This window comes from Staurois parvus, unplaced genomic scaffold (assembly GCF_062004578.1).
Source record: "Staurois parvus isolate SC_StPar_1 unplaced genomic scaffold, SC_StPar_1.0 ptg000549l, whole genome shotgun sequence".
NCBI classification, from domain to species: domain Eukaryota; kingdom Metazoa; phylum Chordata; class Amphibia; order Anura; family Ranidae; genus Staurois; species Staurois parvus.
In genome coordinates this window covers 5,025,184-5,051,096 of record NW_028318345.1, presented here as the reverse complement: position 1 = coordinate 5,051,096, position 25,913 = coordinate 5,025,184, and the positions used below count along the sequence as shown (strand labels likewise).

Genomic DNA, 25,913 nt, shown 5'->3' with positions numbered 1-25,913 from the left:
CACTTTCAAAAATCAAACTTTTTCGACTTAATTGGCTTGTTTTGCAGTTTTTGCCAAGAAGTCACAAGACTTCTTCTAGAAGAGAACGGAATCCATTCATCACACTGAAAGTGCAAGGTAATATCACATGAAGTGACAGCTGGATCTGTAACTGCATATTAGTCAGAAATCGTCTCTCAGAGAACAGCTCTCAGTCTATTGCAGGGCATGGCTGTTGCTTGGGAAACACTGCACAGATGGCATGACACTATCCGTGAAATAAGAAGGCTCACAGACAGGGAAGGCACGAGCATGCCTGCCGGCAGGCTGCTCTGGACTTGCCCAAGCAGGACTAAGAAATCAACCGCTGTATTGAAATGCAAGCTACAAGTACTGCCACCTTCGGAACAAAAGTGGTTGCATCAAGGAGAAAACAAGTAATATAAAATATCAAGAATTAAAAATATTATATTTATTTGTTACAGGTACTTATATAGTGCAGCCAATTTACACAGCGCTTTACATATATATATTGTACATCCCTAACCCTCAAGGGGTGTACAATCTAAGGCCCCTAACTCACATTCATACATATACTAGGGCCAATTTAGACAGGATCCAATTAACCTACCAGCATGTCTTTGAAGTGTGGGAGGAAACCCATGCAAGCACAAGGAGAATATGCAAACTCCAGGCAGGTGGTGCTGTGGTTGGGATTCGAACCAATGACCCTGGTACTGCCAGGCAGAAGTGCTAACCATTTAGCCACTGTGCTGCCCATGTATGACCTACATCAAATGAAGTTTTACTTTAGAGGTTCACATTCACTTTAAATATAACTTTATTATGCATTTTTAGACACAATACCTTTGTTGCACGTTTAAGCTCATGAGCATCAAACTGAGCAGGAGTTTTTAGCAAATCCAACATGAGGGCTTCAAGTTTACCACTGAGAGCCTTCTTCAAGCTTTCTTCCAAAGTCTGCAAAAAAAAAAAACAACAATTAATAGAAATATGTCTATCTAGCTATAACTGTCTATCAAATAATCAGGAGTTTATTTATTAAAAAAATTCCACAGCTGTTTATTGAAACTGCATGTAAATTTGTTCCGTGCGGGGACAAAATCAAATGTTCTTAGGCTACATTGACTGCAGTTTTACTGTGTGAATGTGTAAAATACCACATTATGACCACTAGGTGGCAATCAGGAGCATACTTATTTCCTATGATATTCAGCTCCATCTAATGGTCATAATGAGGCATTTTCCTTATTCACACATTTGATTTGAAGCAGGCTTTGGGGTTGATTTACTAAAAGTGGGGTATGCAAACTCTGGTGAAGCTGTGTATGGTAGCCAATCAGCTTCTAACTTCAGCTTGTCTATTAAAAAAAAACTAGAAGCTGAGTGGTTTCTATGAAAGGCTGCACCATATTTTGCACTCTCCAGTTATAGTAAATCAACCCCATTGCCTAAGCACACTTTGCCCCATTTGCACAGAACAAATTTAGATGTAGTTTTGATGGATGAACAGCTATTGAAATTATTTTATAAATACACCCATAGCGTCCTTGGAGCATTATTTATATATATATATATATATATATATATATATATATATATATAACAAAATGTTAAACCCCTACACCTCTTCACACTCCTACATACTGTACGTATATGTGTAAAAACAAGTATTCTTGGTTCAAAGAAAAGAATGACCTCTCTGGCCAATCCCCACCACATGTTTGGTGAACCAAATACTTCTCTATAACTACATGGGTGGTTTAGCATAAAGGCATATACACCTACAAAAAGCGTGGTTACTGGGTTGCATAATATAAGTAGAAAATACAGTTAGGCACAAAAACTCAAGCAGCATATGAAAAATGCAGGAAAGATAGTGAAGAGGTTTAATATTCTGTAACTATCATTGTATTTCTATACATTACCTTTCCAGTTTGCTTTTGGTAAGCAACTTTAATTTCTTGACGTTGTTCATTGGTTCTTTTCGTTAAAATGTCAATAATAGTTCCTTCATCGACACCTAAAGACAAATAAGACCATGTAAAAAATAACACTTACTAGATTGGTAGCTACATCTTGGTAATTCCAATACTATTTAAAGAGAAGTATGGGATAAAAAAAAAGTATATACTCACCTATATGAAAGCAGCACCTGTGCAATACTGCATCTGACCCCCTCTGCCTCTAAGGAAAACCACTGATTGCTCAGTTCTCAGTGAGCAGAGAGCCTGTGACTGTCAGCCACAGCTCTGTGCTCTGCCCCTCCAGCGTTCACTAGAACACTGAGCAGTGGCGGGGGCAGGAGCAGCTGGCTCAGACTCTCAGCAGCTCAAGAAGCTGAGCCAGCTACTGCTCAGGCATCTGGGTGGATCCCAACATTAAAGTCAGGAATTCATCCAGAGTCTGGGTGGATTTGATTGACATTAGCTGACAGCAAACTTTAACCTGCTGTTGGCTGAATTAAAGTGGTTCTAAAGGTTGAAGCTGGGGCCGAGCCATGCTCTGTGTGTCTTATGGAAAAGTGTTCCCAATCTTTAACCACTTGCCCTCCAGAAAATATACCCCCCCTTCCTGACCAGGCCATTTTTTGCAATAGAGAGCCTTGTTACTTTAACTGACAATTGTGCAGTCATGCAATGTTGTACCCACATGAAATTTATGTACTTTTTTCCCACAAATAGAGATTTCTGATCACCTCTGCGGTTTTTACTTTTTGCGGTATAAATGAAAAAAGACTGACAATTTTGAAAAATAAACAATAATTTTTATTTTCTGCTATAAAACATAACCAATAAATAAAAAATCGAATTTCTTCAAAAATTTAGGCCAAAATATATTCTGCTACATATCTTTGGTAAAACAAAAAATCCCAATAATAGTATATAGATTAGTTTGCGCAAAAGTTATAATGTCTACAAACTATGATACATATACTGGAATTTTATTTATTCATTTATTTTTTAATACTAGCAATAAAAGCAGCAATCAGCGACTTATAGTGGGACTGCGATATTGTGGCGGACATTTATACACAAACTGACACTTTGTGGGAACCAGTGACACTAATACAGTTTACTAATCACTGTAGTAATGACACTGGTTGTGAAAGGGTTAACATCTAGGGGGATCACAGGGTTAAGTGTGTGCCTAGCTATGTGCTTGGTGTACACTATGGTGGTGCTTTTACAATGGGAAGTGACAGATCGTGTTCTCAGCTCTGCAGAGACACATGATTCATGACTCCCCCCCCTTCATCACAACATAAACAAAGCCCTGTTCTTCCTCCCTGACTAACGATCTGCAGGTTCCGGGACTTATAGATCGGTTTGTGCTGTGACATTTCATATGTGTGTGTGTGTGTGTGTGTGTGTGTGATTTTGAGCAGGAATGCCGCTCTGTAGCAATAAAACTGCTATAGGGTGGAAGTAGAGTAGTTTATCTTTGAGTCCTTTCACAGAGAGTTGAGCATAAGGCCCCATATGCCACAAAGTGCCTACATAAGGGGACTCCTAGTCCTTGGTGTAACTAAGGACAACATTGCCCTCAACCATCTCACCACACCCAGTACAGAGGTAACATCCACTTTGAAGCCAAGTATTAATTCCAGTTAATGGGGGTGTCACAGATGAGGCAGATAATAGACCATCTATGTTGGTGCTTTATTTTGGCCATGGTTGGGTATGACTTCCTGAAATATCCAAAGACCTTTCTTACAGAGGATCTACTGGCAGCCAGGGTACTTAATAAAATGATGCACCACCAGGTTGAGGGCATGTGCCAGACATAGTTGTTGTGTGATTTTTATTCCTGGCAAAGGGTTACCTGCAGGTTAGTGATGTCACATTTGCAAAAATGGCATAGGTCAGCCACCACTTGGTCTAGGCTAGGGGAGCTACCAGCAGCTCTAGCCTAGTGTGGCTCCTTGTGACTTGCAACACAGCATGGCAGTGTTTAGCCTGGGATGTTGTATATGCTCTTAGGTGCTTGGGGAGGGAGGGGGGGTTGAGGAGAAGTATAATGCAAGTGAGAAGGAGGGGGTACAGGTGGCTGCCCTATCATCACTGGACAAGACATACACACCAGCAGCACTAGTTGTGTTCCATGTCCTGCATCCTTCCCAGCTATCAGAAGATTGACCAAGTGTGCTTTGAAAGATATCTCGAATCCCTGACCATTCTTACTAGACCACAGGTCCATGGTTGTGCGTATCCTGTCACTGACAGCGTGGTCCTAGACACATTAGATTTCACATGCTAGAAAAAGGCAGGGATGGCCTTCTGGGCAAAATACTAGCATCCAGATACTTGATAATGTGGTGTAGCATAAATCGTAAACTTGTGAAAGAAGGCTGATTCCATTCGCTTGAGTAGGAGCAGTTGCAAAGCTACAAAGTTTTACCAAACTGGAGTGACTGGAGTGATCTGGGAACATTTTCCTTACACTTCAGCAACTACAGAATAGCCATCTGCTTTGGGAAGGACAGTTAGCGACAGTGAGGTGGGTGTAGAATTCTGCAAAGGTTCAAGCGTTTGCCCCAAGACCTTGCTTGACCCCAAAGCCTCTAAAATCTTTTGTGAGATTTTCCTCCTTGTTACTAGAGGCTGCAGTTATTGTGGTGGATGCAGCAGGAGACATCTGCCTTGGGACTAACATCACTGGAGAAAGTAAAATGGGCATATTAGCATTCTGCAGGGATTCAAACTTTTGCTTGTCCCTCTTTAGCATGGCTCCATAACCCTCTTCCCCACTTGACCGCTAAGCCTCTGATTTCACACCCTGCCACTACAGGCTGCAAATGTTGAAAACATGCAGGAGAATGTTGTAGAGGGAGAGATGTGGAAATTGAAGGGGTTTTTTGCTGTTTACCTGTCTTATTGAGGGTCTTCTTCCACTGAGCTCTGTGGTACAGCTGTAGGTAGGTGCAGTTTATCCTCCTCTTTTGTGCATGTGGCACTGTGGACCGACTTCTGTACAGAGGGATTGGATGGTGAGAGAAACTTTGTTCCTCTGCAGCCTCCAAAGATGTTACTGGGACAACAGTGGTCTGATCGGACAATGCAACATTGGATGTCCTTGGTGGTCATCTTGAGTGAGGGCAATGCTAATAAATTGCAGTGTCCCCCAGCAGTTGGCACACAGTTGTGAAGTGGATACAGTAGGGACAGGATACATGCTGAGTAGGCACAGTCTATTTAGCCTAGGAAGAGGTTTCTGAAGGGGAGGGGCAAAATAGAGACACTGCTGCCAGAGCTGTTAACCCCAGGACACCTGTGGTGTGACGTAGACTGCATGGAGACAGCATATCAGTCTGGGGTGATGGATAATAACCTGGTGAAAGCATAGAGCAAGGCTTTGATTCATTCTCAGAGTAAAGAAAATAAAGCCTCCTTTCTGGAGTGGATGGAAAGGTGTAATATTCTTTTTATACAGGTTAATGGTCAGAGGAAATATGGTGACCCTCCTGTGAACTGGGTTGCAGAAGCTCCTCCACTTGGGACAGAAATATTATCAACATTCTCCCTCAAGAAATCTATGAAGATAACTTAATTCCAATTTTTCAAACTGTTAGAATATGATATGAGTTTTGTCTCATAATGGACAGATTGCGCAGGTGGGGACAAAGCATGTGTAATGTACTTTGTGTATTCAGGGGTGTGGGCTTGTTGCCGGGCTGCCTGGGATGGGCTTCTGGCTGGAGGTGCCTGGCCATGGATTAGCTTACTGTTAATTAGATCACTGATAGATGTTAGCTGCCAGCTGTACATCTGTACTGTTTGATTAGATCACTGTTAGATGTTAGCTATTCATTAGATGTACTGATGATATTACTGTTTACAGTTTGCATTCTTTAAGATAATGTGATCAAGCTCCTAACTGATTCTGTGTAATATAAATTTTGTGTGAATTTTCAATAAAGTTGAGTTCCAGTTGCACCTAAGCTACTGTGGTCTAGTACTTGGGTGCAATGCTCAGCTATAATACCTTGTTCCTGTGTCCCAGTGGTGAGGAAGCAGTTCTCTGACAGAAGCACTCAAGAGGGGTGCCAAGTGGTCCATCATAGAATCCCCTCCCCTTTTTAGCAAAAGGCCTGCAATAGCCGTGATATCACTGATATGGCCATATTTGGGCTTGGGGACCTCACACTGTTTTTGCTTGAGGTACATCCCTAATATCCAAACCATGCTCAAAGGGTCTGGTATATATTTGAGGGAATGCACCTTTGCCTATTAGTCCATAAAACAGGTATTTTAATTTTTATTTCAAAAGCGTACAGGTTCAGCATCTGAATTTCTAAAGTCTGAAGTTCATGTAAACACTGATCATATGTTGCTCATCACTATTTATCATAGCTGATACCCTGCAGGAATTGGCTGCGATTACAACGGTGCTTTTGGCAGCAAATAGTAAGTTTTACTGGTTTTATATCTTTTATCTACACTAATAAATTGAGTTATGCTATTGGGATTTTCTTATATGATGGTGATTATCTGGTTGGAGTAAGGAGGAGAGGGTGGACCTGGAGTTTCATGATATAAAGTGTTGTTTGACCTGCTTATAATATAGCAGGGTCAATTAAAGCTGGTGAGTTTGTTTCCATATTAAGGCTGTTACTTTGGCAGTAATAGATACCTAAACAGCGCTTTGTATCATGAAACACAGATACATTTATACAAAGTGGGCTTCATACCTATGATTTGAGCTGGCATGTAGTAAAATGCACATTTTACCATGTTACACCAATTTCTGAAAATCCATAATCTGTGCTTGTTGGTTTACAGTTCCAGTCATTTCAAATGAGACTCCAATGCACCCAAAACTCACACCCTGTGTGTTTCTGAGCACCACAACTCTCAAATGCATAGTAGTGCATCGGCAGTCCATACAAAATAACTAAAATAACTGAAATAACTAAAATGACCATGCTATCCTAATGCAAAACATTAACCTGCGCTGAACAGGTGTAAAGGGGGTCTTAGTTTGTTTTCTAATAGTGTCTATGTATTCTTGAGGATGTATTTGTACTCCACATTTAGAGCTAAGCAGTATGACATAGTAGTTTTGCTTTATATAGCAGGCTTCATTGCTAGGCTACAACGTAGATGACTGTCCAACATATAATGTTGAATGATCCTGTCCTGATTGGGCTCCAGTCACTTTTGTTTACTGGAATGTTAAGTGAATATACAAAGCAAGATGTTTTCAGGAATCGTCATTTTGTATGACTATTATTTTATAATAATTATATATATGTAAAAGCTAAAATGCTTACCTTTTGCTGTAATTGCCTTTTCCAGTGCACTGGCATCTTCCATGGGATTAACCCTAGGTTTTGGCCAATCTGCTCCACCATGTACTTCATATGATTCCTAGGGATATTTTTATTAACATTATTTTACTGATGGACATTAAGGGTATTCAGATAGGTGATAGAGAACATAAGGTGGCTGCATTTGCGGATGATCTCTTGTTCTATATGGGGAATCCCAGGATAACACTCCCAAATTTAATGAAGAGCTTGAGGGAATATCGGGAACTATCAAACTTGAAAATCAATATAACTAAGACAGAGATTCTGAATATTAATCTCTCAAATAGTGAAAGAGAGAACTTACAAAGAGAATTTCCCTTTAAATGGAAGAAAAGGGAGTTAAAGTATTTAGGAATAAAACTTACGACCTCATATCAGAATTTATATAAATTAAATTATATTGCATTACTAAATGAGATAAGGCTAGAATTAAGGAAAATGGGAGGAGGAATCCCGACTTGGTTAGGACGCATAAACTTGATAAAAATGATAATTATACCTAAAATCCTATACAAATTTCAAAGGGTCCCCATCAAACTCCCTGAGGTTTATGTTAAGATAATTAAAAAAATGATAACAAGATATATATGGAGGAACAAAAAACCTAGAATATCTTATGAAGTTTTAAGTAGAACTAAAGAACGGGGGGATTGGGAGTGCCAGATTTTAAAAGATACTATAAAGCAGTAATTCTGTCAAGAATATTTGATTGGACACACAACCCAGGTGGGAAAAGTTGGGTCAAAATTGAAAATACACTGAGTGGAAGGATTTTGAGGGAAGTTGTATGGGTTCCAGCACAATGTAGAGAATTAGATGATAACACTAGTTTATACACTTTGAATGTTTTGAGAGTTTGGGATGTAATTCACAAACAAGTGGGATGGGAGTTTAACTCACAATTAATGCCATTGAGGAACACAAACTTTTTTCCCCCAGGGCGGGAGAAGATTGGGGGAAAATGGATTAAAAAGGAAAATGCCCAGTTGAGAGACATAATGGTGGAGGGGGAATTGAAATCACTTAAGGATTTGGAAAAGGAGGGTGGAGAAGTTTTCACTAAGATAGATGAATGGACATATCACCAATTGAAAGATTTTGGGAAAAGGAGATTAGAAATGAATAAAAGTTATTTGTTGGTTTTATGTGATTATAAGTGCAATATGTATTTATTTGAAAAATTTAATAAATATCTAAATAAAAAAAAAAAAAACATTATTTTACTGCGTATTCATTGTTTTAAAAATTACTTAATGGGTACTCGGTAGGCTTTTTCATTTTCTTTTTACCACAAAATCACATCAAAGTAAGTTAATGTTTTAAAAACCTTGTGCATAGCTATAGTTTACAATTGTAAATTTTCATAAGGGCAGCCGTATTTACTAATAAGCATACACAGAACACAGAAGCAAACCGTCCTAAAAACAATGGCAGAAACGTAAATGGGTTGACTTATTTTAAGTGATTCTAAAGGCTTATTTTTTAAAAAAAAAAATAACAAACATGTACATATACTTACCTACTGTGTGTAGTGGTTTTGCACAGAGCAGCCTGGATCCTTCTCTTCTCGGGTTCCCTGCAGGCTCTCCTGGACCCTCCCTCCTGTTGGGTGCCCCCACAGCAAGCAGCTTACTATGGGGGCACCCGCTGGACGGAGTGTCCATTAACACATGGAGCCGCAGCTCAGCCCCACCCCCTCTGTCTTCTCATTGGCTCACTGTCTGTGACTGACAGCAGTGGGAGCCAAAGGCTCTCGCTTCTGTCTCAGCCAATGAGAATAGGGAGTCCCGAGATAGCCAAGTCTCCAGTGCACATTGTTTGATTGAGAGGGGGCTTAGTTGAGTATTGGGAGGGGGGGCTGAGGGTGATGCTGCACACAGAAGGTTTTTTTTACATTCATGCATAGAATGCATAAAGGTAAAAAAACCTTGAGCCTCTAGAACCACTTTAGGACAAATAGACTGTGTAGTATGCAAGTACAGTTATGATCATTTTCCCCAGAGTTAGTGAATGTGGTGAAGCTTCAAGCAGAACTATTTTTTCATTTTGGATACGGAGGGTTACAACTTATTTGTTCTTTTTTGCCATCTATGTCCCATTGGAGACAATAGCCAAAACAGGAAGCGAGAGAAAATCCCTGCAAATTAAGGGAATCCCTTGGGGCTCCCTAGGTCACTGGAACTAGTCTCCCCAAGATTTCCCATCCATTATGATCGACTGGGGACAGCACAAAATTTGGATTTTTTTTTACTTTTCAATTCAATGATTATAGTAAACAGGACATAAAAAGAGCAGGTGAATCTCCCTAGTGGGAGCACAGACAGCTATAATAACCTAGCAGGTGTTCTAATCCATCTCCACTTCATTCAAAATTACAAAAAAGTTTTGCTTTTAGTTATATTTTCACTTTGTACAAAATACCCAATCAGGTGCAAGGAAAATAAAAAAAACAGCACTTTGGCTTGCACATGATTGGATGATGGAAATCAGAAGAGCTTCACTGCAATCACTAAGCACTCGGGAAAATGGGCGCAACTGCACTTGCAAAGTGCACAGGTTGCAAAGCAACCTCAAAGCGTATCTAACCCCCCCCTTCCCAAAAAAAAATGTAATATATTGCAGCTTTATATGTTGAAACTGTGTTAGTCTTCATTTTAGCTTTTATATCCTTTATTTTCCCTCCTACCAGAAACATACATACGCTCACGCACTGCATGGTATTTTTCAAGAAGCACTGTGGTTACCCTAGAACAGGAATTCTGTTGGAACTAAAGAACATAAAGTTCATAATATGAGAAGGGGGTGGGATGCAGTATTGTCAGTTCACTACAGGAATTTAAGAGCTCACTGTATTTCTGGCAAGTCGACAAGTATTTCTCAATCATACATCGAGGAACACAGGAATTCAGAAACAGTAAGGTTATATTACTGCTTACAGGAGGTTGAGACACTGGCAAACAGAAAAAGTTATAAGCTAGCCATGTATCTGATTTCTGCTCTATTAAGAGTTTATCCTTGGCAGTGGTATCTCATTCAGACTTTTGCTTCTCCCTGCAGGGAAGTTCTTAGCCTTCACAGGTAGTTTCACCCTTTGTGCTATTGGATACCTCCCTATCCTATCCCTCTTCAACAGAGACTAGTTCCTACTGTTCTCTTCTCTATTAGGAACCTGACCCATCAGTGTCCAACAGCAGCATTGGGCTCTGCTCACAGCTTATATCCACCCTAGTGCGTATTCTTGGCATCTCCATTATGGAATGCTCAGGGATCCTCCCTGAAGAGGGCCAGTTTTCTGGACCCTTGCAATCCATGCCCTTCTGTGCATCTCATTATCTGCAGACTGTGTCTGGATACAGACTCTGAGCAGAATTCTTCAGATCGTGCCTTTGCAAAGCATATCCACTTGGTCCCTACCTTATCTGATCACAGAAATTCTCACATTTTCCCTTTGTAGGTTTGCTGTTCCTCTGATATGGTTTCTTCATCTTGTGCAGACTCTCCTCCAATGCTGTCATCCAGGTAGTCTACTTGGATATATACATACTGAGTGCAATCAACTGGTCTCTGGCGGAGGATAAGGTGGTTATTACCCCCCCTACCAGCCTGGAAGGGCTTCTCTCGGGGGTGTATCCTAATGCTTGGGGCACTTGTCTGGTTCCCCAGAACAGACAGTTTCATTGACACTCTTTCTGAAGGTTAGTATTCTGTCCTCTTCTCTGTTGGACATCACTTAAATGAACTTTCATCTCAAGATTTAGGAACTCTTCCTGCAGAAGGTTGAGTGACCAGATTCCTATGCTGGAGATAATAAGTGTCTGCCTCGCCTTTTCTCCTGGGAAGGAGCTGTCTACCCCCGAAAGGTCCTGTACTCTCCTGAACAGTCAGGAGGCAGAACACTCTGGGACCCTGCTGCAGATCCTCCCTATGGGGGATAGTGTTATTCCAGAGGCTTTTGTAGTACCTGATCACCATGGGAAAGATCCTTCTTCTACAGCTGAATGTCAGCCTTCTGAAGGTTGGTTGAAGAGTCCAGATCATTCTGATTCTGGTGTTCCTGAGCAACAGTCTTGTGTTCTTGAGTGACAGTTCTTGAGCAACAGTCATGTCTAGTTTGTGCAGATGCACCAGCTCACCCTACCCCCCCCCCCTTGTTGAGGTGAACATCAGGATTAGTATTCTTGTTTTTTTTTCTATAAGTCATGGGGTCCTCTGTTTATTCTTTGGGATGTGATGCTGTGGTATATTTAACAGACCAAAATGGTGTAAATAGGTGATTATTCTTTGGGTTTACATACACTTTAACAGTACAAAATCCACACTTTTCTGAAAGCTAACTATGAGCTTTCAACCACAGCAGCCTGTCACCCATAGATTCACCATAAAAGTTTCCAAATGTGGTGTAAATCAATGAAAAAATTTACAACATAAACCAAACGGCATTTTAAATTTATCTCAATGTCATTCCAATACTTTGCTCCAAAATTGTGATTGTAGCAACTTGATGAAAATCTTCAAAATTTGACAATTAAATTGCCAAGTATATGGTCAACATACAGTAAGTGCTAGCATTGTACTGAGTTGTAAATGAGCTATTTTCTTGATCACAAACAGCCCTTACTACTTCCATGTATCTGGTTTATGTTTACAGACCTTTTCAGTGTATATCAGTGAATAATACAGTTTACTTACAGTGCATGTCTCTTTCATTTGATGGCTGGCCTGCAGCATTTGTTGAACTACAGAGCAAGTTGCTTGTTGCTCCATTTTCTGAAACAGAAATTTAAAATACAGTAAGTTTATAATACATGAACAATAAAAGCAATCCAGTGATCGATGATCCAGAGAGAAGAGAATAAATCAGGAAGTATGCCCTTTTCAAGCACACAAGGTGTTGCATACAGAGCTATGGGACAATGTAACCATTATATAATCTACAGCGTTTATGAAGGAATAAAATATGTTGGCTAAAGGGTATCATTTAAAGCAGGTTTCCAAGACATATGTACACTTACGAAAGCTAACATTTACTGAGATCCCTCTAATGATCATACCACACATCCCTTGATTTGGGTATATGTATTACCAGTACCCCCTTATTTGGCAAACATGTTTTTCTAAGCATTATTTTATATCTTTCTATTTTTTAAACAGTGTACTATTAGCTTAACCTCTAAACTGTTATGATGAACCTAATAAAAAAGCAATAGTACCCCTAAATCCATCAAAAATACCACTGGTTAAAGCGGACTTTAAATCAATATGCAAGGTCCACTTACATTCCATCTCCCCCATTTAAAACGCAGCACTACTTATGAAAAACACACACTGGAAAAAGCCAAAATGGGGGAGATTTACTAAAACTGGAGCGTGAAAAATCTGGTGAAGCTGTACATAGAAACCAATCAGCTTCCAGGTGTTATTGTCAAAGCTTAACTGAACAAGCTGAAGGTTGAAGCTGAATGGCTACCATGCACAGCTGCACAGGTTCTGAGTGCACCAGTTTTAGTAAATCTCCCCCAGTATGTTTACATTATATTCTGACTCCTACCCGGGGAAATTCAAATAATGTTATACCCCTTCTCAGCTATCTTCTGTGCACTACAAAACAAATCCCCTCTAATCAAGAAAACAGCCTTAGGTGACAACGTTGCACGTCCAGGGGCGGACTGACCATTTGGAAACTCGGGCACTGCCCGAGGGCCCGGGGTCAGTAGGGGGCCCCATGAGATGCCCCTGGTACCTTTTTCATAGGCTTTTTTGAGTTTGGGCAAGGACACAGGGGCCCCATGATCCCCTATTGCACGGGGGCCCCATGAGTTGTCAGTCCGCCCCTGTGCAGTCCATAGGTACAGTAGAGTAATAGAGCATTGTCACCCTATGCCAGGAAGTGTTGTTGTATAGGGGGAACACTAGGTAAAAATTAAAGGGAAAGGTCTAAAAAAATAAAACAAAATGCAGACAACCCATCTAAGGACTAGAAAATGCAAGATAATTATTTCTTGTACTTCTGCAATATAATATATTCTGGTTTAGATACCCTGTAAGGATTAATAAACAGTGAATGAGGGCTACACCTTTACTCGCTATATTGAAAACTTTAAAAAGAAAAGTTTATATGTGTACACCTTCCCTTTTTTAATCAAACAAAATGGCTGTGAACGTCTGCTGTCATTTTCGGTATGCCTTTGATTGCGAGCAGCTAGTCCAAACAAATGTTTATAGTTGACTTTGTTGATTGGTGTAGGCACAGTGCACTAATGGCCTTTCTGGGTCTAAGGCAGAAGAGGGCTACAAATGCAATTATTATGCATAGCAGCCGTGTGAAAAAATGCAGCATGCGTGAGCATGAGCATTCATATAAAATAAATCAATTAGATAATAAATCAAATAAATCAAAAACATTTTTTTTTTAATTTATGGAAGTTGTGTGCACGCATGTCTTACATTTTACATGCACTTCTAAAAATTATGACATAAAAATCAGGGTAAAAAAAATGCACTCAAAATTAAAATAAAAAATAACATTTTTAAAAGCATTACAATACACAGACAATGCATTGCAATGCATCTTAACATGTTTACATGCACATGATTTTACAGTACTGATGATTGTTTTTTTTGTGTCCCACTGGGGATTATTTACTATAGCTGGACAGTGCAAAATCAGGCTCACTGCTACATAGAAACCAATCAGCTTCCAGGTTTTGTTTCCAAAGCTTAATTGAAGGTTAGGAGCTGATTGTTTTCTATGCAGAAGTGAGCCTGATTTTGCACTCTCCAGCTTTAGTAAATAAACCCCACTGTGTCCCACTGAAGAGGCTTCCCTTCACTTTCTGTCTATTAGAAACATTAGGAAGTGAAAGGAAATCTCTCCAAAGTGTGGGAAACCCAAACCAAGTGTCCTCATTAGAGGATTTACCCTCCATTCCCTTTCTAGTGACAACTTAAAATTTTGGAGTGACCCAAAAAGAGGATGAATTTCCCCAGAGGAGACATAGACTGTAACACAAAAGAAAAACTTTCTCACCCATCCACACTTAAAATACAACAGAAAATGTTTTAGATTCACTTTAGTTGTAACTGACACATTGCTGTGCCTGGACCAGTGATGTATTTAGGTTTTGTGCTGCGTTAGGCAACACAAAAATCATCTTCCCCCATGGACACTGACCAACACCAACCCCCCTTCCTCCTCCTGCAGAGAGAGCCTGAAATTGACCAAAAACACCCCTGCCCCCCACCTGGGAGAGCCTTACACTACTCCCCCCCCCCCCCAGCAATAGAGAGAAAGACACTCATCTTGACAACTCCAGAAATCCCCTGGAATGAGAGTCTGGCTCTACATACACCACCAAGCAGCCTGCAGCCTCTCTCAGATCCCACCTAGTTCCTATGGCGTGCGTCCCTTCTTTCATCCCTTCTTCTGGGGGAGGAGGTGCTGCTCCCCTGAAAAATGCCTCCCTAGGCAAGTGCCTTGTTTGCCTTGTGGTAAATATGCCTCTGGCCTGGACCGTGGTTTTATTAACCCCTTGGCGCCAGCGCCTCCCGGCCCTTTAGGGTTTCAGAAGCCGGGAGGTGGAGCAGGGTTTAGAGACATGTGACCGCCATGACACTATGTCACGGTGGTCACATGATCAGGAAAGGTCCCGATCGAAAGAGGAGATTGGGACCTTTCCGTGACTACAGGACATGTGTGATGGAAGCGCACAGGGCACGCACTCTCAGCACATATGTCTTTTTTTAATAGAACGCAAATGTGCGGCCGCTCAGCGTCTAGGCCCAGACGCTGGGAGGCTGCACATTTGTGTTCTGCCGGTGCCAAGAAGTTAAACATTTGTTTAACAATTAATGCTGCCTCCGTTCCCTTGATTCATCACGAAGTACCAGTTTAAGTAAATGTGCCCAACTGTATTGTACTCTGAAAATGGGGTCCCCTTTATTCCTACAGTTCTTTTATTTGGATGTAATATGGCAAGAAAGCACTTTGTGACCAATTGTGTGAGCTTGATGATGACATATGGAGGATAGAAGGTCATATTAGTCAGGAAATTTATAAACGTCACCATGGTAAAAAAAATAGTGAAACATACAACAAAAAAATGTGTTTACATAAATGTACAGTAATTCTGAGCAATCTAGGCTGAATTCTAGATTACTAAAAACAGTTTGCTGATCTTTGCTTTTGACATATTTGTGTCTTCTATCCACTGTATGTTATTCTGAGTACTTACACAACATCAAAGTGTCAGGGACCAAACTAGTATAATATAACTCATAAGTCGGCAAACCATAGTACTAACCTTTATACCACTGGCTCCCTGCCCATTTTACGCAATTAAATTATTATGAAGTTGTCCTTTTAGCATTTTTTGTGACGTGAAGGGCCATTTACATTTAGCAGTGTGTTATGTCATATGTCCCTGTGTGCTCTATTATGTTAGTAAACCAACAACAGTAAAATCAGTCTGTATATGCAGTAAAGCATGCTTGTTATAGTCACTGTGGAACCTAAGGGGTTAAACCTCTGCATTGTGTAAAAAAGCTATTTGATCCTGTCTTCTCTGATCTTCCCCTTCTTTCAATGTCCCCCTCTTGTCTCCTGATCAGACATTTTGTGTGGAGCCACTCTGCACATGATCAGTTTGGTGTGTATTGCTAGAGAGGTTTTTTTTTTTTCTTGGAAAAGTGCATGTGATCAGCATAGGGCCAATCAGCACTATCCAGATAGAGGTCGGGGGCTCTGCATCCTCCTAGAGCAAAATGAAAACTCCTCCTACAAGCTTTAACCAGTGCTCGGCTGGACAGTGATAGAATTCACAAGACTGCTCTAACTGTTGATGAGAAAAGGTATTTAGCAGTTTATATTTACTAAAATAATTCCATTTCCATATTCTGTGCACTGTGGAAGACCAAATATAGTGAATGCAGGGTCCTGGGTTTAGTAACACTTTAAAGCTTTGTACACATGTAAAGTTGTTTTTTTTTTTCATTCAACCCAGCCAGCTCAACGAGCAAAACCCAGATCATCTAACAAAGCGATATTAGTGCAGTGATCTCCCTAGCTGTGCCTTTGTGTTCTGACAGGGGATTTGCCCAAATGCCCCTCCGCCAGAACACACTGATCAGTACTTGCAACCATTGCTTGCCAACGCTAATCGGATGCTGGTTTTCCAGCATGCCCATTCAACAGAATGTTGGACAGGCTGCTGTACACACTGGCTGAATGTCGACCGGTTTCTGTTGCACTGACCGATACCGGCCAAAATTCGGCCTATGCGTACCCGGCCTAAGGCACCCATTAAAATGAATGAGCTGCCAAACCACCGTAACCCCTTGACACCGACGTAACACAAATATGAAGTCTCACAGAACTGGGCTTTTTTCTGTGGGGCCGCATATTTGCGTACCTGTCTTTCTGCTGGAAGCGCACAACACGGCGCGCTCCCAGCACAAAGACCGCTTTGTCACTGAGAGCACCGGGTCCTGTTCTAACAATCGGGACCTGGGACTCCCAATTTCGGGTCACATGATCGCTGTGATAGCCTCTTGTTTTCTCTCAATGAATGGAGGAGAGAGATACATTGTATCTCTCTAACTCCTGGTATAGAGGTCAGGATCAAAGGTCAGTATTTAAAAAAAAAAATTGGTATCAGTGTCAGTTAGTGTCAGTGTTAGTGCGGTTTTAGGTAAAAAACAAACAAAAAAAAAACAAAACAAAATGCGCACTATTGTTTCTGGGCTGTACTACGGGTACAAACAACAAATAACATACACATATATGGTATAACTGCGATTGTCAAGAGCTGAATAATTTATTTTGGGTTGTTATTTGGTGGTAGGTTATGGCAGTAGCAAGAAACACATAGCTAAATAAAAAAATATATTTTTTTTTTACTATTTTGGCCCAGTTTTCATTTGACAATAAAAAAAAAATCAGGAGATATCCATTACCATTTACCACCAAATGAAAGCCCAATTTGTCCTGAAAAAAACAAGGTATAATTCACCTGGATGTACAAGCTAGTTGTGATGATATGTACGGTTTTACTAACACATGTCAACATTGCAAAATTGTGCTTAGGCATTTAGATTTGTTTTACCCTTAGGCATGAAGGGGTTAATATGCTTTAAATCGGACATGAACTATTTTTTTCTAACACAACCATTTTTTTTGTGATTATAATGTGCATTACCATGAGCATTACTGCAAAGGGGTCGTCAATAAATAACGTGACCTAAATATGTTGAATGTAATTGTTTAAGATATCCTGATAAGGTTTTAGCCTTTTCTTCCCCTGCTATTTTCCATTGTTCAATGTAGTTTTCACATTTTCACTAAACAATAGAATACTTGTCATCATCTGCTTAATGACCAAACTAGTCCAAATCGTTTTTTTCTCCATCATCTCTCATAAATTCAGTGGTTTTGCCTTTGTCTCACACTGGGACACACCCTTGGGTTAATTGTATCTTCTTCCTTTAAAACTATGCCAGTTTATATATTTTATAGGCATTTTCTGAAGTTTTATTGCCTTTTTAATAGGATAACTAAGTCAGCTACAGAAAATTAGCACAAATTCTGCTTCTGTAAGTTTCAAGTCTGCTTCAAATTTTCTCTTTGTGTGCAGGTCTTGATGGTAAATACATTACTAGATTACTGGTTTTATGTGAGTCACCTTACATTAGGAGTACTTATTAAAGTAGAGTTAAAGGGGATCAATAGCATAGCTGCAATTCTCTTGGCTCAGGTATAAAAGGTTCCCTGTAACACCTCTTCCTCTTTAAATATATATAGATTTTTTTTATGGCCCAGGAGGGGGTTGGGAAGGGTAGGTACAGTATATATTTGAAACATAAAAGGAAGTTAGATAGGTTCTTCCTAAAGTTTGATAAACCCTCTCTTGTCACAAGTACAAGTGACTCAACTGGAAAATTTTCCCCCTTGCAACAACTTAAAACTTTTACATTTTCCCTCACTTTTAGTCCCATTGACAGTAGTCACCTTGACAAATTAAGAGAGTGAATCTTCCTAGTGTGAATCTTCCTGACAGAGGCTTTCAATTGGACAAATAGCTTTAGATACATGTTAGTGAAATTTAGCACACAGAGAAACACAGCAATTCAAAATGCATAGGTGAAGAAAGTGTCTACAGTTAATAAACATATCATGGTGAATTTTAAATCCACGAGAAGTGAAGGATTTAATAAGAAAAAAAGTTAGGCACAGACCTGTTTCTCTTCAGGTCCACGGGTCCACTAGAATTCCTCACCTTCAGGAATCAAATTAATGATAATGTTTAATGATTTGTCTTCAATCATTTTATCAGAACAAAGTATTTGCTTCATAAATCGTAGCGAATTCATAAAAACAAAAAACAGGGATAAATGAATCACACATTAAACTACCTCTTTATTCCTCAAGAAGTAGTGCTAAGTGTTTTGTAAAGAAAAATGAAGAGAAACAAGGAGGCTACCATTGCTAGACACATTCTGAAATGGAAGTTGTGTGGCTGGCTATACCCTTAATAATTTGAGTCACTGTCCTGGAACAAGAATACTGCTAGTGAAGTCAGGGAAAAGTCAGAAAGGCAAGACACCATATCTGTATATTTCGTCCAAGGCCATTACATAATGGCTGGGCAAATAGCATTTTCAAAGGGAACATACAGGCTAACATCAAAATATTACTGTTCAGTTTGCTCATCAAATGCTATTCACTACAGTCCACAGGTCTTTCCACCATTTCCTTTATAAGGATGCATTTTTCTCTTGTTTAAAGTGCACCTATAACATCCAAATACAGGCGTATTTCGGTTTACAAATTTAATGCATTCTCCGGGATGTTTCGTATTGCAAAAAATTCATAAACCAAAATGCGATTTCCCATTGGAATGCATTGAAAACCAATTAATCCGTACCAGAGGTCAGAAAAAAGTAAACAAAAAGACTTTTATTTGTTCAAAACTCTTTATAAAGTGCACTTTAAAGGCATAAATACTGTACAGGGACATGATTAAAAATTAATTCATAAATGCATTGAAAACCAATTAATCCATTCCGGAGGTCAGAAAAAAGTGTTTTATCTGTTCAAAACTCTTTATAAAGTGCACTTTAAATGCATAAATACTGTACAGGGACATGATTAATAAACAATTTGTAAATGCATTGAAAACCAATAAATCCATTCCAGAGGTCAGAAAAAAGTAAAAAAAAAAAGTCTTATATGTTCAAAACTCTTTATAAAGTGCGCTTTAAAGGCACGGGGCTGGAGCTATAAACCTCCCAGGCGCAATGCATCCTGGGGAAACTTACTTCATATTCCGAAAAGAAATTGGAAATCGATGCATTATTTTCAATGGATTTTTAATTTGTAAACCGAAAATTACGTTAACCGAGGCGTTCATAAATCGAGGTACGCTTGTAGTGAGATGAAGACAGCTACAAAGTGCATGTGTGAAAGGTGTGATTGGAGCCTGAATGTAAATAGATATGCATTGAATTGACTTGATCCCTTGCCCTACTGCTCAAAAAATACCAGAAGCAAAAAACACAAAGCTTGCTCTGTATTTGAGTTCTAATGAGAAAAAAAAAACGGGGAAATGTATTTTTAATAAAATCTTTGTATGCTAGATTTTTTCAGTACACATGTTTCACAAGCAGGAGGAGCAGGTGACTTGCCATGAATCGAATATGCCTCAGTAATTACAAAATAATGTTACATTCATTGTGATAGGCACTATGAGTATTACTGGTAGGTCCTGAGTTCAATTGCTTTCTGCTATGGGGGTTAAAAGCACTTGTTTGCCATTGCCCAACTATAAAAAGACACATTCTACATTGAAGTACATTGCTTTGTTTTGTTTTTTTTTACTCCAAAAATCTATTCTCCTTATTTATTACAATTCAATAAAGCACATTTGGTTAAAAGATAGCTTAGATAAAAACAAAAACGTACCTTCTGTGTCCTGCCTCGTACTTGGTATCAGAGCTCCTGAAGTTATGCTCTATGAAACAAAGACCCATTTTTTTTTATAATTCTTTTGGGCCACACCTAAAGGAGAAAAAAAGTAGAACCTGTATAATTGGCGATGACACAGACTTGATTATGCAGTCATTCATGTGAAGAAAGGCAACATGCTTCCAATAACATACACGTAGTAAACAAACTGATAAAAAAGAAGATTGGTGAATACTGTATATTTAAAGGCCAACTTTGAAAGCTTTGGATAGGCTTGGAAAGAACAGGCACCTATGTCACGTTTTTGTTGGTATAAGTAACACATATACATTCAAAAAGACTTACAAGTCAACCCCTCATGCTATTATTAAAGATACTTTATTGATGCTTGACAAATACTATCACCCAAAAAGGGCACAAATCTCATAAACATGTTGGTGGAACCAGCTGGTTGGTATCCAAGAGAGAGCAAAGTTACACAGAGACCAAGGAAGGTGACACTATTATTATTTTCCTAAAGTGTTACTAAACCCAGGACCCTGCATTCACTATACCTGGTCTCCCACAGTACACACAACATGGAAGTGAAATTATTTTAGTAAATATAAGCTGCTAAATACCTTTTCTCATCAGCAGTCATGCGACTTCTATCAGTGTTCAGCAAAGCACCGGCTAAAGCTTGTAAGAGGAGTTTTTTTCTCCTCTAGGAGAATGCAAAGCCGCAGATCTCTGTCTGGATAGTAATGATTGGCCCTGTGCTGATCGCATGCACTCCCACAAGAAAAAAAAAAACCTCTCTAGAAATACACACTAAACTGAGCATGTGCATGTGGCTACGGGTAATATAAGATATGAGATAAGATGTGGACATTTCAACAAGAGAAGGGGCAGAGAAAACAGGATCAAACAGCCTTTTTATACAATGCAGAGGATTAACCCCTTAAGTTCCATAGTGAGTATAACAAGCATGCTTTACTGCATATATAGACTGATTTTACTGTTGTGGGTTTAGTAACACTTTAAGTAGAAGTAACAAATAAAATGTGGCAGACAGCAGCAAGGGCTCACTTCAGTTCCAAACAATAAGGCAATGGAGCCCTAATATCTCAGGAAACAGCTCTTAACCCCTTAATGCCAACGTCTCCAAGCCCTTTAAGAAGGTTCTGATGCCGGGAGGTGGAGTTTATGGTCATCTGACTGCCACAATTGGCTGTCATAGAGGTCACATGATCAGAAAGCTCCTAATCCTCAGTAGCGATCGGTAGCTTTCCGTTAGGCACTGATAACTGTGTCGGGACAGCGTAGGGCGCGTGCTACGGCACAGGTTTGTTTACATTTTGGTACGCATATATGCAGCCTCTCGGTTTCAAGGCCCAGCCACTGAGAGGGCACATATGTGTGTACTCTTGGTACAAAGAGGTTAAAGTGGTTGTAAAGGCATGCAGCTCCCCCCAAATACACACCAGAGTCTGATCTTGATGAAGTGATGTGCACAAGAACAAAGGCTCTCTCAGCTCTCTCCCTCCTCATTGGAGCAAGCGGCTTGCTATGGGGGCACTCAGCAGGGGGTAGCCAAGAGTGCTGGCGGGGGACTCAAGAAGAGGAGGATCGGAGCTGCTTTGGTGGAACAAAGCTCCTCTTAACCTCCATTCCCTTCTGCACAGCCACCAGCTGAACAGTACCACCTACAGCAGGGAGGATGAACTACACCTGCCTGCAAGTGTAATATAGTGCAAACACACTTAATAAAACCTTTTAAAATATTATGGCCTGCACATAGATAACCTCCATTAACCTCCCTGGCGGTCTGATTATTTCAGATTTTTGGTGCTAAAAGCGGTACCATTACTCTGCATGGAAATATGTAGTTTTTTTATTGTAGGCTGTAATTTTTAGGAATAACTCACTGAAATCTGTCAGAACAAGAGTCTATTAAACATCCCGGGTATGATAACATTGGAAACACAAAATCATAAATTATAATTTAATAAATAATCATAAAAAATAATAATATCATGATAATACATTTAATTCAATAATATAATCAAACCAAAAACACTGAAATTTGAAATATAGCGCCACGTTCGCACATCGCTGAGCAAAGTCGCAAAATCGTTTTCAGTGTCTGATGACGAATTTCCCCATGAATCAATTATCACTCAATTCTGCAAGTGGTTCTGATTTACTATCACTGTTCTCTAGCTGATCTAAACCCGCTTTTGACCTAAAGGGACGCCATGGACTTTTCTAAGTTTCCAGGCAGAAAGAACAGTAAAAATGCAGATGGGACAGGACAAAGCACTAGGGACAAAATGTATGTGAAATGGTTTGAAACAGCAATGTTTTACTATGTAAAATTTGTTTAGAAAAAAATTAAATTTTTTAAAATTTTCAAATTTCCCGCCGTCACAGGGACCGGAACACAGAAGCCAGATGCCGGCATCGGCCGGAGGAGATGGCCGGGGACGCTGCAGGGGACACATTGCGGGAGCGAAGGACAAGGTAAGCTCTGCAGGGAATCCCTATAAAGCGCCGCATGGTAAGCCCGAGTGTAGCTCGGGGTTACTGCTTTTGGTAAGAAAAATTAATAATAGCGCCTATGGTCAAAATTGTATAACTTACTAATAGTGTACCAGCTGCAAAAAAACCACCATATATAAAGTGTACCAATTAATAAATAATTTGCGCTAGTAAATATATATAAATATATGTAAAGAAATCATCAAATCATAAGTCCAGAAAAATATATATATACCAATACCACAGAAAAATATAGAAAAATTATAATTTTTCTGTGGTATTGGTATATATATATTTTTCTGGACTTATGATTTGATGATTTCTTTACATATATTTATATATATTTACTAGCGCAAATTATTTATTAATTACCGCTTTTGGTACTGAAATTTTACCCCGAGCTACACTCGGGAATACCGCTAGGGAGGTTAAAAAGACCACCTGCACAGTATGTCTGTGTACTTACATACTTTAATTCTAGTGAACATGTGGTTACCCCATAAGTATATGAAAATAACTTAAACCTCAAAAATTATTTTTATGTAACGCAGCCAGGGTTTTAGAAAAAAGAAATGAGCGCTCCATGCTGGATAAAATTTCTCTGTAAAATGTTGAACTATCAAGCAGCACTTATGTCTGCTTCCAGAAGACTTTCATCTTTTAAGTGGTTGTAAACTCTTCCATATACCCATTGAAGTGGCTGGCCTTAGGTGATACACAGGGATGAAACACATAATGCTACATAAGTTGTACCTGTTTATCTGCAGTATTCTCCTTTCTACAGCTGTCCAAAGTCCAGAATTTATACAGCTTGTCTTGTTACAAAAAAAAGGGAGCAGGGAGTTGAAATTACACATGCATTGCACAGTGAAAAGAGCTCAGTGAGGGAATGGACAAACCCCTTTTCGCACAGCAGACAGGAACAGAGCTGAGGCTCATTCAGCTGGAGATCCCTCCATGTCACCTTTTTGCTCCTGGTGTCAAGAAAACCTGTCAGACAGGACTCATGCTGATAGCAGATAAATGAAGCAGACATAATTGACACTTAGGAGTTTATTTACTAAAGCTCCAGAGTACAAAATCAGGCTCACTTCTGCATAGAAACCAATCAGCTTCCAACCTCAGCTTGTTGAATTGTGCTTTGACAAAAAAAAACTGGAAGCTAATTAGTTTCTATGCAGAAGTGAGCCTGATTTTGCACTCTCCTGCTTTAGTAAATAAAACCCTTAGCGCTCTGGATAGAGACAAGTACACACTATAGAGGCATATGCTTTGTTCATATTTTGTATCTGAGGTTTACAACCACTTAAACGTGACTTTAAATTTTTTTTGGTTAAATAAACATGTTATACTTACATGCTCTGTGCAGTGGTTTTGCACAGAGCAACCCCAATCCTCCTCCTCTCCTCTCCTCTAGTGCCCCTAGAGAAGCAGGCAGTAGCATCGTATATCTGCCAAAACCACAATACAGGGCCACTCTGTGCAATCCATCAATACATGTGATCCCCAGTGCTAGATGCTAATACATGCAAAGGCTTAAATAATAACAATACTTTGGATCTTAGATACATATTATATTTTAGTGAAGTCAGTTCCTTCCTGGATATGAAAATAGAAAATAGGTAAACTATCTCTGACTTTAGATTGCAAGCCTACAACACTAAACGCTCAGTAGATTTATGAGAATTTCTCATAACTGTACGAAGGAGAGTGATTTCCATATGGAAGCAGATGGGTTGTGCAAGAGACTGTGAGAATGTGGTTATGAAGATAAACTATTGTGGGAAGCCTTTAAAAAGGTGGTTCAAAGAAGACCGGAAAAGTATCTTATGTCTCACCTGACTGGCAGAGTCCCACCTTCTTCATGGTCTTTCAGTCTGTGCTCTTTGTCACCTTACATCCCTCTAATGATGCTATTACAGTGAAACATGTCAGTGATACAAAGTTTATTGGCGCATAACCTACCTCCCATGTGGTTGCTTCCAGTTTCAAACTCTCTGCTGTTGACTGAGGCACAATATCTTGACATGCATTGGACCATGCTTACAGTTATACCAGTGAGCTCGATAAGATACATACAACTGGTGAGATGGCTCTTTTATACGTGGATTGTTCTGCTTACCTCTCTATCCCTTGTTCTTGTTTGGAGCATAGCTGCATCGAGGTTGGCATAAAGAAGGTGTGGCAGCCTATACATTGCAAACATATATTTGTAGAGTACAAATATCATATTTGTTGGGTGCATTATACATATTTCTATAGCAACATAGGGTGGTGTAACCATGAATTCTACTTTTTCCTGTTGGAAGTGTGTCAAAGTCTCAGGGCTCTAAATGATAAACTATGTTGCACCTTATATAAAGCAAAAGTCTAGCGGAAGTGGACATAATTACTGCTTCATATTTTCATATTTTATGGAAGAATCTTATCCTGGTACATAATAAAGTTTTTTTTTACAGTACATTTTTCTTCTACAGGTGAAACTCGAAAAATTAGAATATCGTGCAAAAGTTCATTTATTTCAGTAATGCAACTTAAAAGGTGAAACTAATATATGAGATAGACTCATTACATGCAAAGCAAGATAGTTCAAGCTGTGATTTGTCATAATTGTGATGATTATGGCTTACAGCTCATGAAAACTCCAAATCCACAATCTCATAAAGTTTGAATATTGTGAAAAGGTGCAATATTCTAGGCTCAAAGTGTCCCACTCTAATCAGCTAATTAAGCCATAACACCTGCAAAGGGTTCCTGAGCCTTTAAATGGTCTCTCAGTCTGGTTCAGTAGGAATCACAATCATGGGAAAGACTGCTGACCTGACAGTTGTGCATAAAACCATCATTGACACCCTCCATAAGGAGGGAAAGCCTCAAAAGGCTATTGCAAAAGAAGTTGGATGTCCCAAAGTGCTGAATCAAAGCACATTAATAGAAAGTTATGTGGAAGGGAAAAGTGTGGAAGAAAAAGGTGCACAAGCAGCAGGGATGATTGCAGCCTGGAGAGGATTGTCAGGAAAAGGCCATTCAAAAGTGTTGGGGACTTTCACAAGGAGTGGACTGAGGCTGGAGTCAGTGCATCAAGAGCCACCACGCACACGACGGATCCTGGACATGTGCTTC

General features: G+C 39.6%; 1 protein-coding gene across 1 annotated transcript in view; it reads right to left on the bottom strand.

Moving 5' to 3' along the window:
- LOC149451081 (annexin A1-like) overlaps positions 1–20,361 on the bottom strand; it is a 71,258-nt gene extending 50,897 nt beyond the window's left edge. The window contains exons 1-6 of the mRNA XM_089691075.1: positions 20,268–20,361; positions 18,542–18,582; positions 12,002–12,079; positions 7,274–7,370; positions 1,929–2,023; positions 847–960 (exon numbers count right to left, since the gene is read on the bottom strand). Of these exons, the coding sequence (XP_089547201.1) occupies positions 847–960; positions 1,929–2,023; positions 7,274–7,370; positions 12,002–12,076 (381 nt within the window). The 5' untranslated portion in view covers positions 12,077–12,079; positions 18,542–18,582; positions 20,268–20,361. The remainder of the gene's footprint in view (positions 1–846; positions 961–1,928; positions 2,024–7,273; positions 7,371–12,001; positions 12,080–18,541; positions 18,583–20,267) is intronic.
- Positions 20,362–25,913: the final 5,552 nt, after the last annotated feature.